The sequence below is a fragment of the Fukomys damarensis genome, unplaced genomic scaffold (genome assembly GCF_012274545.1).
Source record: "Fukomys damarensis isolate Sample0158 unplaced genomic scaffold, DMR_v1.0_HiC HiC_scaffold_9, whole genome shotgun sequence".
NCBI classification, from domain to species: Eukaryota; Metazoa; Chordata; class Mammalia; order Rodentia; family Bathyergidae; genus Fukomys; species Fukomys damarensis.
In genome coordinates, this window is record NW_022900921.1 from 33,669,027 (window position 1) to 33,684,814 (window position 15,788).

The window sequence follows — 15,788 nt, forward strand, 5'->3', positions numbered from 1 at the left end:
GGAGCCGCGGTGCAAGGTGGGAGGCAGAAGGGCGGGACCGTCGAAGGGCGGGGTCGGGCGGGGCGGTCTTTCTGCCCCGTGGTGGGTTTGTGTGTCTGGTTTGCCCACCCAACCCAAGAAAACGCGCTCTCTTAAATTGTCTTCTGTCAGTTTTATTCGTGCCGTAGGCATACGCATTTATTTTTCGCTTGATGGTACTTCTTTCTTGCTTTCTGCCAGCACCATGTGCTGGTGAGATGGAATCTAAATGGAAAATAATCGTCTATAATTTCTAAAAAGTTATATTTTACGTTTGCAGAGAGGGAAACAAAGGAATGCCTCTCAGAAGCAGTTATCAGAGGCAGTGATGACATAGTTGGATTCTTAGGACTTAGTCAATGAGAAGAGAAATTACAAAGATGATATGCTGAGAAATTGAAATTAAATTAATTTAATTTACTCCAAACAAATAACCCAGTGATATGTGCCACCATCATCTCCATTTTAAGGATAAAGTTAAGAAAGAGAAGGGCAGCAGGAGGTGGACAGATTACAAACCTGGTCGGCCTGTCTCCAGAGAATCCCAGTACAGATATTAAGCAGACAATTGGGTAAATGTTTTTGGATCTCAAAGGAGAGACTGAGCTGAAAGATGTGAATTTGGCCATCATGTCCCTACAAAACGTATTTAAAATAATATTAAATCAATATCCAAGTAGGATGTAAACACTACAGAAGAAAGTGTTTCAAGGAGAGTGCAGTCCACTGCCCAGAGGCTGAGTGAGAAGAGAACACAGAAGTGATGGTTGGATTTGGCAACAGGAGGCCGTGGGCTACCCTAACAAGCACAGGGCCAAATGGGGGTGAGGACCAAAGCCTGGCTGAGAGGTTTGAGGAGATGACGGAGGCAAGAAGGCAGAAATAGTGTGTTCTAACAACTAGTTTGATAGATTTGAGGGTACAGGTGGTGAGAGAAATGAGGTGCTGGCTGGAGGAAGATGTGTGACCTGAGAGGGTCTCTGTTGTTGTGTTGTGCTTCAAAGTGGGCACTAATAGTGGATGTTTGTATGCTGCTCAGAGTTACCCAGTGGGGAATAAATTTTGATGCTGCAGAAAAGAGAAGCAAGATGCACTGAGTCCAGGGCACAAGTGGCAGGTTTGGCCTCTGATAGGGGCATGGACACGAATTCATCCTGATGGGGTTGGGTAGAGGGTCTTGTACACCTGATTGCAATACAAAGTGGTTGATAATATGAAGGGGAAAATTAGCTTCCTCCAAATCTACTAGTGTGAGGTAAGAACTAAGTTACTTGGGTGTATATTTGACGTATTTACTTTCACTCAGAATAAGGCCTTTTGCTACAGCATTATCCAAATGCCTCAGAATAATCTCGCAGATTTCAGGGAAAATAAGTTAACAATCCCCCAAATATCTACTGTTGTGTGTGTGTGTGTGTGTGTGTGTGTGTGTGTGTGTACCAGGCATTGAATTCCAGAGACCTTGCACTTGCTAGACAGGCGGTGGCACCACTGAGCTAAATCCCTGGCCCAATATATTTTTATTTTATAGTTTAATTTTTACATTTTTATACCAATTCTAATTTAACATAACATGTTTATCTTTCCCCAACTTCTTTCATATTTATATTTGCATTGTAACTGAAAATCTTAGTTACTGAGGGTATCAATATATTTACTGATTTCCTTTGTCTTACATCAATCATGTAGTTTCAAATTACAATTCGAACATTTACTCTTTATATATAAGATATATATATATATAACATATGTAAGCTATGTTTAAAGAAGTCTTGATTTCACACATATCCTCTCCATTTCAGCTGATCTTCCATAAGTAACCATAAGTAACCATGATTTCGGGCTTGTTCTTTTCATGTTTCTCTGTACAAAAATGCAAGTATTGTATATGTGAATATACGAATTCTTATTTTCCTCTTTTTCTTATACAACATGTATTATTTCCCTAGGGCTGTTGTAACAAAGTACCATAAACTGGATGGCTTAGAACAACAAAAATTTATTGTCTTATAGATCAGGAGGCCAGGAATCCAAAACTAAGGTTATCAGCAGATCTGATTTCTTGGAAGATTGGAGGGAAAATCTGTCTCTCCTAGCTTCTGATGATGGTCAGCAATCCTTGATGTTCCTTGGCTTGTAGAAGCACTATTGCAGTCTGTTTCCATTTCTGCTTGAAATTGGGTCACGAAATAGGGGTTTGAGTAGAGGGTGTATATTATCTAAGAGGTGATCTCAGGAAGCCAGGTGATAGAGCAGGAAAGTGAAACAGGCAAGGGAAAAACTCTAGACAGGAGTGCTGTTGGCAAGTAGGGCTCTCTCTACTTGGGCTGTTCTGAGGGGATCTAAGAGCATTCTTCATAATGGTCCCACAAAGGGTGGGAAGTTGAAGGATTTGCCTACCAAATCCCAAACCTCACCAGGTGAAGGTTTCTGTGAGGGCAGTAAACAGCAGAAATTACAGGCTGCCCACACAGTGACTACACAGGCTCCCAGAAAGCCAGCGTGGAGGGGGCAAAAGTGGACGTTATCAGTAGGAGTAGAGAACTCAGAGACAGGAAACCTACAGTATCTGCCATAAAGGCAGAGCAAAAAGGGCAAGTTAAGTGGACCCTTTTTAAAAGCTTTTCTCAGTCTTCAGCAATGCCTTCCATTCATACAACATTAGCTATAGTCACAAGGCAACCTGAGCTACAAGGGATCCTGAAAAGAAAGCTATCTGGGCTGTTACAGGGATGAGTGATTAGTGATAGCACTGCTTGCCACAGCAGCTTGTCTGTCTTTTTAACTACTCTGTCTCTTTTTGGTTTTTACTGAAACCTACTTTTCTCTGAGTAAGTCTACTTTTTACAAAAATCTTATTTGTTAATAGTAGTTTATTTTATAGTCAAGTTTACTCCATATCAGTATATTCCCTATCAATTCTTATTTTTTTATTGCTTGATAGAAGCTTATTTTCCTAAATGACAAAATCTCCAAGCATATTTCTCTTTTTCTGAAAAGAAATCAAAGAAGATAGTCAAGTGTGTTTGAATGGTTGTTGATTATTCTTTCGCCATTCCTGGTTTACATCCTTCAGACAAGCCTTTGGGAAATAAAATCTTAAGTGTGGATGGGAGTTTTATGCCTACATCACTTAGACCCAATAGAATACTTTTTCCTGAGACTTCTACTTCATGTGATGAACATAACCCTATCATTTTAAAATCAATTTCTCAGAAGTTATTGTAGGGTCATTTATTTTATAGCTAGGAAATTAAACTCATATATCATCTGTATAGTTCCTTAGAGTGAATTTCTCAGAAACATTTAGCTTGTAAGTACAATTTTTCAGTTAAATATTTATTCTTGTTTGAGAATTTTAAATGAAAACCAGATCCCTAGATATAAACATCGAAGTTAAGAAATCATGCATCAAGAATATGATAAAACATCAGTGAATGTTTGGGACTTCAGTAATGTTGGAACTTAAAAGTAATTTTTGTGTATTAATATGAGCAGCTATGCTTGTTGTCTCTGAGCTGCTGCTACTTTTTCTGCTGTTTAGAAACTTGTGTTTAACCTTGTTTTAATTTTGCTTTAGAGCCTGTGAAAGAACAGCTTAAACCCCCTCGTTGGTTATTCCTACCCATTTACTGGCCTGAGCAATGGGAGCAGCAGATTGGCCTTCAGTCGGGGCCTGCTGGGGAGGCAAAGTGCCCACTTGGCCCACTTCCAATAGATCTGCAACCTCAGGTTGAGTGGCACCAAACTCAGGAGCTGGAATGGTTCATTCACCCTGAAATTCCCCCTTAGTCTGAGCTTCTTTTTACCTAAGAGAACGACTTTTGGTTGTTTCTACATAAACGGAGATAACCCCAACTGATACTGTCAGTTTGATATAACTAGGCCTATGAAATATGACAAAAAGCAAACATCTAGGAATGGCATAATTTGGAACACAAAAACTCGTTATAGTTTGCTCACATTGGTAGGAAAATCAACAAGTATTAGGCCATGACCAAGGAAAGACTGCAGATGCCAAACCAGGTTGCCTAGGCCAGAAAAACACAAGAAAGTCACTTGTCCCACCTTATTTGGACACAACATTAGGAAACATAGACTGCTCTGTCTGAGAGAAGTACATAGTATAAACCTTAGTGGAATCAACAGAAAAAAGAAAAGGTTTTAGTGTTATATGAATATGCAAATCCAAACCTATATTTACCTGGCTGCCGGTTGGTGTAAATGAGTACGAGATAATGACAGGTTCCTGATGGTTCATCTCCTCTCCCTATCTGTATTTCTGCAAGAACTGGTTCTTAACATGGGAGATACATTCCCTGCTGGAGCTTGGAACTGTAGCTATCTACCTACAGTAGTGTTGCTGGCCTTCTTCTTTAGGGATGCCAAACATTGAGGAGGCTAACTGGAGAAAGGTGTTAAGGACAAGAGCTTTAAGAATAGAGTAGCCTAAGTACTGTATAGGCTGAGCATCCCTAACCTGAAAACTCACAATATGAAATACTCCAAAGTCCTGAACTCATGTCCGTCCTTGATAAACTTACAATTCGAGAGTGCTTTGGATTTTGGGTTTTCAAATTAGGCATGCTCCACTGATAAAGTTCATGCAAATATTGCAAAACTTGAAGCACTTGTGGCCCAAACATCTTCAATAAGGGATGCTCAATTTGTATTTTATAAAGCAGATCCAACTATGTACTGAAATTTTCGTTTTTGTCATTCATGATACATTCACAAAAATTGACCATATATTTAAGCTACAAAACCAATAAATGTCAAAAGGCAGAAATAATGCAGATATAATCTTCTGATCCAAATCATACCAATTTAAAGAATAAAAGATCCAGTTATCTTACATTTTATTTTATTTTCCCAGTACCAAGAATCAAACTTAGGATCTTGTGCTTTTCAGGCAGGCACAGTGCTGCTGAGCTATATCCCCAGTTCATTGAGTTTCAAAACTCTCTTAAAACTCTAAAGTTAAAGAGAATATCAGAACTAAAATTTCAGTTGAATTAGGAAACATTGATAATTCTATATACTACCCATGCAATGGAGACCATGTTATCTTCAGAAGAAATTAATCAGTGCTGGAGATTTAGCACCTGCCTCTCAAGTGCAAAGTCCTGAGTTTGATTTGCGGTACCAAAACAAAACAAAACAAAAAGAATAGAAGAAATTAATCAGTTTTCAACAATTATTTTAATAACTACAAAAGAATAAAGAAATTAACCACTCAGGTCAAAAACCAGAAAAAAATCAACAACAAAAACATAACTAGCAATTGAGTCTCAAGGTCAAAAAGGAAAGGAGGAAAAATGAATTAAGAAGTATAAAAGAAAATAAATAAAAAAATAAAAGATGATCCCAATTAAGAACTTTAGCAATGTGATAAAATTATAGGTAAACTGCTCAGGTATTAACATTACGAAAGTTTAAATGTCCATTATAAAAAATACAAAAGACACACAGTCATAAGGAAACATTTTGGCTCAGCCATCTGTATATAAATTTTAAAAGCCAAATCAACCATTTTTCTAAGAGAGGACATTATAAGAAAATTGGTAAAGTAAAAATCTAAACATTACATGTTAAGTATCAAAAACCCAAGAAAAAGCAAAAGGCGTTGTTAAGAAGTATGCTCCCCAAGAGCATGTGTCCCAGAGGGCTTCATGGGCTAATTCTATGAAATCTTTATGAAATAAATAGGCTCTAAAGTTTTTTAAATTGTTCCAGAGCAAGGCAAAAGAGGAAAGTTTCTAAAATGTAATAAAAGTAGCATATCCTTGTCAAACACTGGCTGCAATAGCAAAAACAAAAACAAAACCTAATAAATTAAAAAATGAAAAAGAAAGTTACGGACAAAAACCACCTATGAATACTGATGCAAAAAATATTTACCACAGTTTCAGCATACTACGTTCTGCAGCACCTTGAAAGGCTTATGAGAGAAAGAGTTTTTCCCCCTAAGAGCTCCAGAGTGAGTCTGGATTACCCTCAAGGTTGGGACATGCTTGGCAGAGTCAGCTGACTCACTCGGGTCCTGTTTTCATCTTTTCAATCTGCTATCCCATAGAGTAGAGGTGTAGATGCTCAGCATCTTTATTTACCTGGCTGCCTTACTGGCAGGGTTCTCAATGGGAAGTATGTTTGCCAGTCAGGTGGAGGGCTTGTGTAAAAACTGATTTTAGCACTTCATTAAACAGGGCAAGAGGTAGCTCCTGAGGCATTCATTTTGCTGGGGTGGCTTATAGCAAGCACAGGGAGGCTCTGGAGGTGACAAGGCTTGTGTCAGTTTCCTAATCTAGTGCTGGGTATGTTTCTTATACAAGAAAACCACAGTATAAACTATTTAAAGAGCAAAATTAAAGATAGAGAGCAGAAATTAGGAAGTAGATATTTTGGAGATTGGGAGGGGACCTAAAGATGGAGAGACCAGGAGGAGGGAGGTGAAGCAGAATGGAAAGAATTAAGAAGCCAAACACGGTGCCATACACCTGTAATCCTAGTACTCAGGAGCCTGAAGGAGGATTGCCATGACTTCAAGCCCAGCTTTACTACATAATATGTTTAAGACAAGCCTGAATTATGTGGTGCAGCTCTTTACAAAAAATAAAAAATAAAAGAAAAAAAAAAGATGTTATGTGCACACACCTACTCCCAATGATGAATGTAATCATTATGTACTGCAAACATGTGCTAATAATTTGTAAAAGTATATTCCCAAAGCTAAGAATTGTGGTGGCAGGTTCTCCTTCTCAGAGCACGTGAAGCTGGTGTGCTCAGAAGCTACTGGATGAAAGCAGGACCTCCTAAGGCTGCCCACAGGGAGCTGGTCCCTCAGGATCCCAGTCTGCAGTGTGGCTCACAGTCACTCCTAGCCTGGCCGCTTCCAGCCCACGACTGATTCACAAACAGTTACTTCCCCACCTTAAATCCTTCCCTCTTTTCAGCACCTGAATCTGCCTGATAAAATTGTTTAAAAGGAAAGTACATGATTTTCTCCAAATATGCTGAAAAGATATCTGATAAATTTCAACATCCACATTTGATTTAAGATTCTTAATAAAATAAGAAAGATCAATATTCACGAAGAGCCAACATTATGCTCAATGAAAAAACACTAAAAGCACTTGCATTGAAATCAACAGCAAGACAATTACATCTACAGTCACCATCATTATTTAGCAGGGTTCTAGAGATGTAATAAATGTAATCACAACAGAAAGACATAGGAGGTATAAACACTGGAAGACAGGAACTTGCTGTTTACAGATAATTGTATACCTGGTAGATTCAAGAAGCTCAGCTACAAATCTATTGCAAACAACCTGAGAACTTGTGAGATGGATGAATATAAAATTGATGTGCAGTTGTCTCCAAGTTGGTTGCCATGGAAAATGCCTGCAATCCCAGCTATTTGGGAGGTCAAGGAAGAATTGTGAGTTCAAAACCAGCCTTGGCAACTTAGTGAGACCACAGCTGCAGGGAAAGAAATCTGCTATTCTCATCCATACAAACAACAAACAGGCAGAATAAGACCCAAGAGAAAATACTTAAAAGTGAACTGAAACTATTTCCATTCTAGAAAATACTTGGTATGCCTGTTCATTGTTATAGTTTTCGAACATGTAAAATAATTTTATAAAAATATGCATATAAATCTACTTTTTTTCTTGGCATTGTGATCAAATTCAAGGACTCTTGCATTCTGCACAAGCACTCTGTCACTGAGCTACATCTCAAGCCCAAAATAGAAATTTTAAATAGACAAGCTGCTCTATAGTTTATAAGAAAAGACAAAATTATCCAGAAATTTAAAGGAAAAAATAATAAGAATGGTGAAGAACATAGTCTATCAAATATTTATTATAATACATACACACATTCCATAAACAGAAGAATAACAGAATTGGGCTTATAACAGATGATTATTTAAATTACTCTTTCAGAAAATACTTTAGCAAGGTTAACTTTCAAGCCTATGCATGTCTGAAAATGGTTTTATTTGGTTCAGATCACAAGGACAGTTTGACTCCATAAAGAACGCTAACCAGGAAGAAAATTCCCCTTAGAATATTGAAGGTATTATTTGCCTGTTTTTTTCTGTTTGGTATCACCACTGAGAAGTCTAGTATGATCTGATTCTTGTTTACTTGCAGCTAAAGTGTTTCTTTGCCTTGGAAGCCATTTGTTCATTCATGCATGCATTCATTTCTGGGGATTGAATCCAGGTCCTCAAAAATGCTACACTAGCTCTCTACCACTGATTAGTAGAGAAAACCCTGGAAACTCTAAAAAACAAAATAAAATCAAGTCACTTACCTGCTTACCTCTGTGGGTTTAAGCAGGACTGCCAAATCTGCTTGAGCATTAGTATTCTCATCATTAAAAATCATAGCATTATACCTAAGTACTGTGAATAATATAATGCCAAAAACATGAGCAACATTAATCTTCAGTCAGTTCAGCTCCAAGTCTTTAATGGTTTCCTGCAAATGGAAATTGAAAATCCTCTTTTAAAAACTGTATTTTCAGTTTTATCCTCCAGATGTCACCTGCGAGACAGCTTTAAAAAGTACACTTTAACCGCAAATGAAAAATATTTTATGTTTTATGCATGAAAATCAAAATGTTCTTGTTATGTCAGTAATACTACAAAGAAGAACACAAGTTAGGACCCTGGCAGGTAAATAAAAAATATTGATTGTTATATTTAGAATCTCAAATATAGTCAACCGGCATTTAGTCTCTGAAGCAGGATCAGTTTCCAAAATTTTACTCTAAATGTAAGAATTCTTTTCAGTCAAAACTATAGGATAGTTTTCAATACTGTTAATTTTGTATGATACAAGCAGCTTTTAAAAAACCTCAATTTCTTATTCCAGAAGGTCAACTAAAATGGATTAACAACTCCAGTCTTCTGTAATCAATTATTCTCTACATTGTGTGAATGCCCGTAACATCTGACACAAGCCGGTCCCTGCTCACCTTCCCTGCTTGCTTTTTCTTTCCTGGTTCTCCAGCTCCTAGGGGTTCTTTCAACTCCGAGAATGTATCAGCACCCCTGTGCATATGTTAGCAGCTCTCCTAGGAATGAGCCTCTAGCTCTTCATTTTCCTTATTAGTCAAGGTCCTTCCAGAGACAGTTCAAAGGCCATTCGCGGAGAAGCCTTCTTTGGCTACTTCTACATTGTCTAGATTTGGATCCCTTCTAATCTGCTTTGTTTCTTTGTCACACTTGTGACCATTTGTTACCTATTTGTGTGATGATTCCATTAATGTCCTTTCCTTCTAGAGAGTAAGCTCTGTGGGCCAGCCCTGTATCTCTGTTCTCGAGCACCTGGGCCATACTATCACCCCATAAATGTTTGATGAAGGAGACACTGAATCCAGACTATAGTATTTATATTCCTTCCCTACTTGAATGCAAGCTCACTGTGGGATGATCTTTGTTTTATTCACTATTGAACTATTCCTAAAACACACTTGTCACAAGCATTGATAAATACTTGTTGGATGGGTTCATCAATAAATAAATGAAAATTTATCTTCTAATTCCAAAATTAGGATGTGTAGCAGGAAGCATGGATCTGCTCTCCTACTTGGTGAAGGGCTCGGATAGCAACACTGTACCAGCACAAATACAGTCTCAGCATGGTCCAGGGGCCAGACTGGAATGGTTCAATCAGTTATTTCAGTTATTCATTTATTCAAAAGCTTTTCATGGAATTTTTATTCAGTTCCAGTTAGAATGCTTAATGCTGGAGCTACAAAGCCAAATGACACATGGTCCTTGCCCTTAGGAAACTTACTATCTTGTTGGGGAAGACAGGCAAATAGGTCAGACCTGAAATCCAGTGTGGCCCATATAAATATGATAAACAGGGTATTAAGGAATATACAAGCTTGTACAGTTTGGCATAAATTAGAGTTGAGGTAAAGTCTTTGCAGGAGGGATTCCTTAAAGAGGTGACATCAAAGCTTACTTTTCTAGAAGAAGACACAGTTCACTACAGTAATTAGGGAGGGAAAAGAGCTTAATAGGAGAGAAAGTAACCTGAGGGAGAGTACAGAGAAACAAGACAGAATGGCTTGTTGAAGAAACTAGAGAAAATTCACAAAGCTCTGGCACTATTTGATGTGGAAGCTGGAGGCTTGAAATGAATCTGACAGAGATGACAGGTTATTTATTCATCTACCTCCAATCTCATAACCCAATCCCCCAATGAATAATTCCTTTTTGAACAGAAGGCAAAAATAAATTAGAAGTCGTAGAAAAAATGTTTCCAGTGCAAGTGACTGTTATGGCAAATGCAGGCTTACAAATCAGCAGGAGCTGCCCTTACCAGTTTCCAAGGGAAAGTAAGTGGTGCTAGCCACAGTGACCGGGCACACTCCAGCAAGCACACCTCACACCTGTGATAGTGTATCTTTGCAGCCTAGGTTCCCTTGGAAACAAGAGCCTAAGGGGAAATCACAAGTGCTACCACTTTGGGCAGAGACGCAATCCAAGGGAAGCAAGAGTGAGAAAAAAGCTAGTGAGGTGGGCCAGTGAAAGGGTGGCAAGTAGAACTGTAAAGTTCGATCTCATGGATGGGTTCAGCAAGGCCAAATGAACTACTGCATTTTGAGGCAGCCCATCTGCAGAAAGGAGGGAAATGATTATTCACCCTCCCGCTCTCATTCTCTGTATCCCATGTTTAAGAGTCTGCCTATGTGGCATGAATTCCCCCGGAAAGGTGTGCCTCAAATTCTCCAGGGAATTTAGGGGAAACGGAGAGCACAGCACTTCACTAAGGCAGATATTGCTCTGAGTGGTACCATTCATTCATTCATTACATGTGAACCCACTTCACATGTGGAGAATGTTCTAATTTCTCAGTTTGCTCTCCAGAGAGGAAGTCAAAATTCCCTTGACATTTTAGATTTGAGAATCTAGGGTCCAGGGTCTACCTATCGGTCCCATGTAAGTGAGTCTTCCACACAGAGGTATGTATGAGTGAGGTTCTGCATAGAACCCACCATTGCAGGGAGAAAGAGAAGCCCCACCCTCCAGAGACCAATGTCTGTGATTCTAAGCACCGCTGTCTAGTGTTCACTACTGGGGCCAAGAGCTGGCCTGCCTGTGTCCGGGACAGCAGCAATGGGGTGTCCCCTGAAGCCATTTTGTTGCATGACTTCTATGTGGCTCCCAGTCTCAGGGCATCCACACTTGTTTTTCTGGCCCTCACTGAGATTCTCAGAACTACTTAACACATTTAATAATATATATTTGTTTGCTTTTGCTTAAAATAGCTGGAATTTGTTGTCTAACATCAAGAAGTCTGATAGATTCATTTAGCCTGAAAGTAAATTTTGAGTTATCTTCCACTTACGATATACTTCTAATCCTGGATCTGTTTGTTTATATAGAACAGATGTCATTAATTTCTATACCATATCCTAGAATTAGTAGGAATCTTAGACAAAGAAGTATATTTTTAGACCATATGTGTGTTATATGTATATGTTAGAGCATATATATATGTTAGCTTATAGATATATTTGTTCAAATGCACACACACATACATATATTAGAGCTCATACCTGGGGCAGAACTCTGGCCTATATAGGGCCATCTTGCCAGTTAGTGAATTTTGAATTAACACATTCTGATCAGCCCCACCTAAACCTCTTGCAGAGCTTTGCTTCCTTGCCATCCTCGCCTGAAAGTGTCATATAAGAACCTTGGGAGAAGAGAGTTGTAACCCCACCCTTTGATGATTCTGTTACCAACTCCACTTAACACCCACATTCACCCACTTATTCAACTCCCCTTGAATAAATAGTTCAAAATGAAACATCAAACTGGTGTCCCTTAGGTCATCATAACCTTCCACTCAAGATGGAAACCATACCAAATCAAAGCAAAGTCTCACCAGATTCTTTTTTGTTATTGCTAGTTTTGATATCTTTATTTTTAAATTAATTTTAAATCTTTATTAGATTATTTTAATATGCTAAAAGGAAGAAAAATTATTATTACTGTTCTAGTAATTTGTGATTTGGGTATAATATAGCTGTGACATACCAGGGAGAGTGACATTTTCCAAATTTATATGGGTTTTAATTAAATTTCTGTTTTTTGTCACAAGTTCGCTAATCAACCTTATCAAAAGAAAATTTGTGACATAGCTTAATACTAAGAGATCAGGGAATCAAGTAAGGGCTGGAAATAGTGACCTGATTTCCCTAAAAGTTTCAGGAAAGTATTGGTTTATAGGTCACTTTTTTTTGTACCAGAAGTATCTGAATAAATTAGGTTATAGCCTGCAGGCTTTTACTTGTATCTTGCATAAATAAAATTTCCTAAGAGTGCCCTTTCAGCGCTATTCATGAAACAACTGACACAAAGGCATTTCAACCCATATAAGCTTGATTTTAAATAATCTATTCTCTTCACAATAGAACATAAGACAATCATATTTGGAAAGACATGCTTACTAGTTATATAAGAATGTGTTTGTCTAAAACTAACCATTTTGTGATTATGTTTCTGGGAATGTTCTACTCCTCCCTTTTTTCATCCCATACCTCTCTGTCAATGGCCCCTTGAAAAAGGTTAAGGTTACTTTTCTTGATTCTATAATAGGGATGCGATTATATCACCTTCAGAAGGCAGGGTTACTCTTCAAATTGAATAGATAGAAACTGCTCAATATGTTGGGTCAACACTGCAAAACAATTATTTTATTTTATTTTATTTTTGGTACCGGGGATTGAACTCAGGTCCTTGCATTTGCAAGGCAGGTCACCAAACCGCTGAGCTAAATCCCCAGCCCCCCAAAAAAAATTTTGAAAAGAATAAGGGGTAGTTCTTGTAATATCTGGCCTTTCTTTTTCTTTAATTTCAAATGATAATTACTAAGTCTACTTTCACTGGATTCTAATCCTTAATTTGAAACTCCATTCTCAATAGGTGGTGGGACTGAGTACTGTATTGTTCTCTTTCTCACACTTAAACTCAGAAATACATGAATTCACTCACCCCCGCATACATTCCTACAGGAAATTCAAACATTAAAGGGTCTACGTGGGGTTTTTTTTTGTTTTGTTTTGTTTTTTTGAGACAGGGTCTCACTGTGTAGTTGAGACTGACCTGGAATTCACTATGTAGCCCAGGCTGGTCTTGAACTCACAGTGATCCTCCTGCCTCAGCCTCCAGAGTGCTGGGATTACATGCATGCACCACCACGCCCGGCTAAAGAGTCTATGGTGATGAGTGAGTTTGCCTCATCCTTTCTGGTGCCCAGTTCCCTGATCCCTCATTCCTCCTCTGCACAAACAACTATTGTAACTATTGTTAAAGCCTCCAGAGCTGGGATTACATGCATGCACCACCACGCCCGGCTAAAGAGTCTATGGTGATGAGTGAGTTTGCCTCATCCTTTCTGGTGCCCAGTTCCCTGATCCCTCATTCCTCCTCTGCACAAACAACTATTGTAACTATTGTTACCTGTTATTTAGTTGTAAAGATATGCTTTCCTAAGCAGCAAGTATACATGTATGTGTGTATCCTCTTTTTACATAAATATTTACATATTACATATACCATTTACATACATATTTTTAAAATTTAACAACTATCAGAGATAATTCTATGTAAACATACATCATTAGTTTGTTTGCACTTGCACTTGCAAGGCAGGTGTGGTGCCACTGAGCTAACTCCCCAGCCCCATCATTATTATTTTTGATGAATGCATATTTGACTATAATAGAGGAAGTGATAACCTCTCAACGAAATTTCACTTATTATTTTTCCCTAGTCTAATATAATTGTCAACTATAAAGTAATTATAAAATGGCAGCATTTGATATTACCCAAATAGCTTTACCTATCTAAAACAATCACTTACATGATTGAAAGTTGCTTGGCAAAAAGTGAAATTTTGAGGGGAATATTTTCCCCACATTCTTTTTTTTTTAAAGAAGTACGAGAAAGATTTATTAGAAGTAGATATGGGATGCACTCAAGAGTGGAGCATGGTGCTCAAAGAAGTGACGTACTTTAGCCACATTCTTGTCCGTTTTTTTTTTTAAGACAACACTCTAACACTCTACTTTTCCCAATACTTTTTCTCCTCTTGGCGTTGTTCTTTACTTCGTCTCAATGTGTGTACCACTGATTTCTTATCATTCTCAGGTCTTTTTGATGAAACATTTCGCATTTTAGCCAGGGTTAGGTGACTGGAGAGGACACGGAGGCCTGAAGGTAGTCTGTCTCTCCACACTGCCAATAATCTACGATATACCATGGTTCTCTTACATTATACCACCAGATATCATGGCAAGAAAGAGAAGCTGGTAGTGATGCTATACACTTCTGTTGCTACCAAACTTCACAAGCCTGTAAGGCCATCTTTAGTGTAAGAAGACCCCCAAAGAATAACAGTGAATAATTTTCCTTTGAAAGAACCAGCAATACCACTTTTAGGTGTAAAGGCAGAGATGGTCGGTTGTTCCTTAAAAATGTACATTCCCCTTCCACAGATAGAGTAGTTTTGAGAATGAACCTGCCTAATTAGCTGACTTGCATTTAGGTGTACTGGCTCTCACCAGTGAAATAAATGTGTAGAACTGATGTGAGTAATTTCTGAGTCAGAAGATTAAAAGGCCAGTTTATCTTTTTTGGTCTCTCACTGCGTAGATGTTGAGGAACAGGCTGATTTGAAAGAGGCAGACCTGCCTTTAGCCTGAAGTCTTTCAATGGCTCTGAGGAAAACAGCTATTTTTCCCTCCCCCATCTTTGGGGACTGTAAATAAGTGAAAAATAAACTTTCATTATGAGAATTCATTTAAATTTCATTTAAATTTATCTGTAACATCAGCTAGCATTTGTTAACTTAAGTAGATATCTATCATAGAAAAACTCTGGAACAAGGCAACATACCCAAGAAAATCAACTACAGCATTGTTCCATCCAAGAAAAAGATGGAATGTGGTTTATTCATGGAGTGAAATAGTATAAATAGTTAAAAATGAATAGGTCTCTATGGATCAATACAGAAAAATCTCAAAATAATATTGAATGGAATCAGTGAAATTTTGTACAGACTAATGCTATTTTTTTAAAAAATGAATACACCTGAACACGATATAGAGACATTTAGCTATATAGTAAATTGCCAAAACATGTACAGGAAGGATTCATTCAGGTTAATGCTTAACACTAGGAAAGAAGAAGAAAATGCGGTAGGAGGTAAGATGTGGGGAAGCTTTAGCTATGATTACAAATTCAATTTGTTTTTAGGTGAAGGGCTCTGCCATGATTAAATATTAGATATTGGGGGTTAAGTAGTCTCTCAAAAGAACACCTCTCTTCTCACCTATGTTCTGAACCAAGTAAAACAGTCAGAATCAGACAGAGGGTCAAAAACTACCACATCTATTACCATTTATATTGATGATGGAAATGTGGCTCATATCTGGAATTCCAAGTACTGCTGTACAGAAATGGGAGTGCTCATTCAGTCACCAACAGGACTGGAAATCTCATGTGCAGTCCTTCGAAACTTAGTTTTGTATATGGCAAAAAGCAATGGAGAGCATGTGCCCCTGTGGTCAAGTGTATACTCAGAAAGAAGAGCTCAAGCGACAGCCCTGAGCACTAGCAGATTCTGTTCCTGTACTCACCAGTGAGGGAAGACCCTCCATCTCTCCACTGGACAGGACTTAGGAGACATCATCAGAAACCAGGACCATAGAGAAGAAAGTCTCCTGAGTGC

The 15,788-nt window shown here is 38.2% G+C and overlaps 1 protein-coding gene across 1 annotated transcript in view; it reads right to left on the reverse strand.

Moving 5' to 3' along the window:
- Ccdc112 (coiled-coil domain containing 112) overlaps positions 1–8,441 on the reverse strand; it is a 41,169-nt gene extending 32,728 nt beyond the window's left edge. Inside the window, exon 1 of the mRNA XM_010614132.3 lies at positions 8,352–8,441. Within this exon, the coding sequence (XP_010612434.1) occupies positions 8,352–8,417 (66 nt within the window). The 5' untranslated portion in view covers positions 8,418–8,441. The remainder of the gene's footprint in view (positions 1–8,351) is intronic.
- Between the last annotated feature and the right edge of the window lie 7,347 nt (positions 8,442–15,788).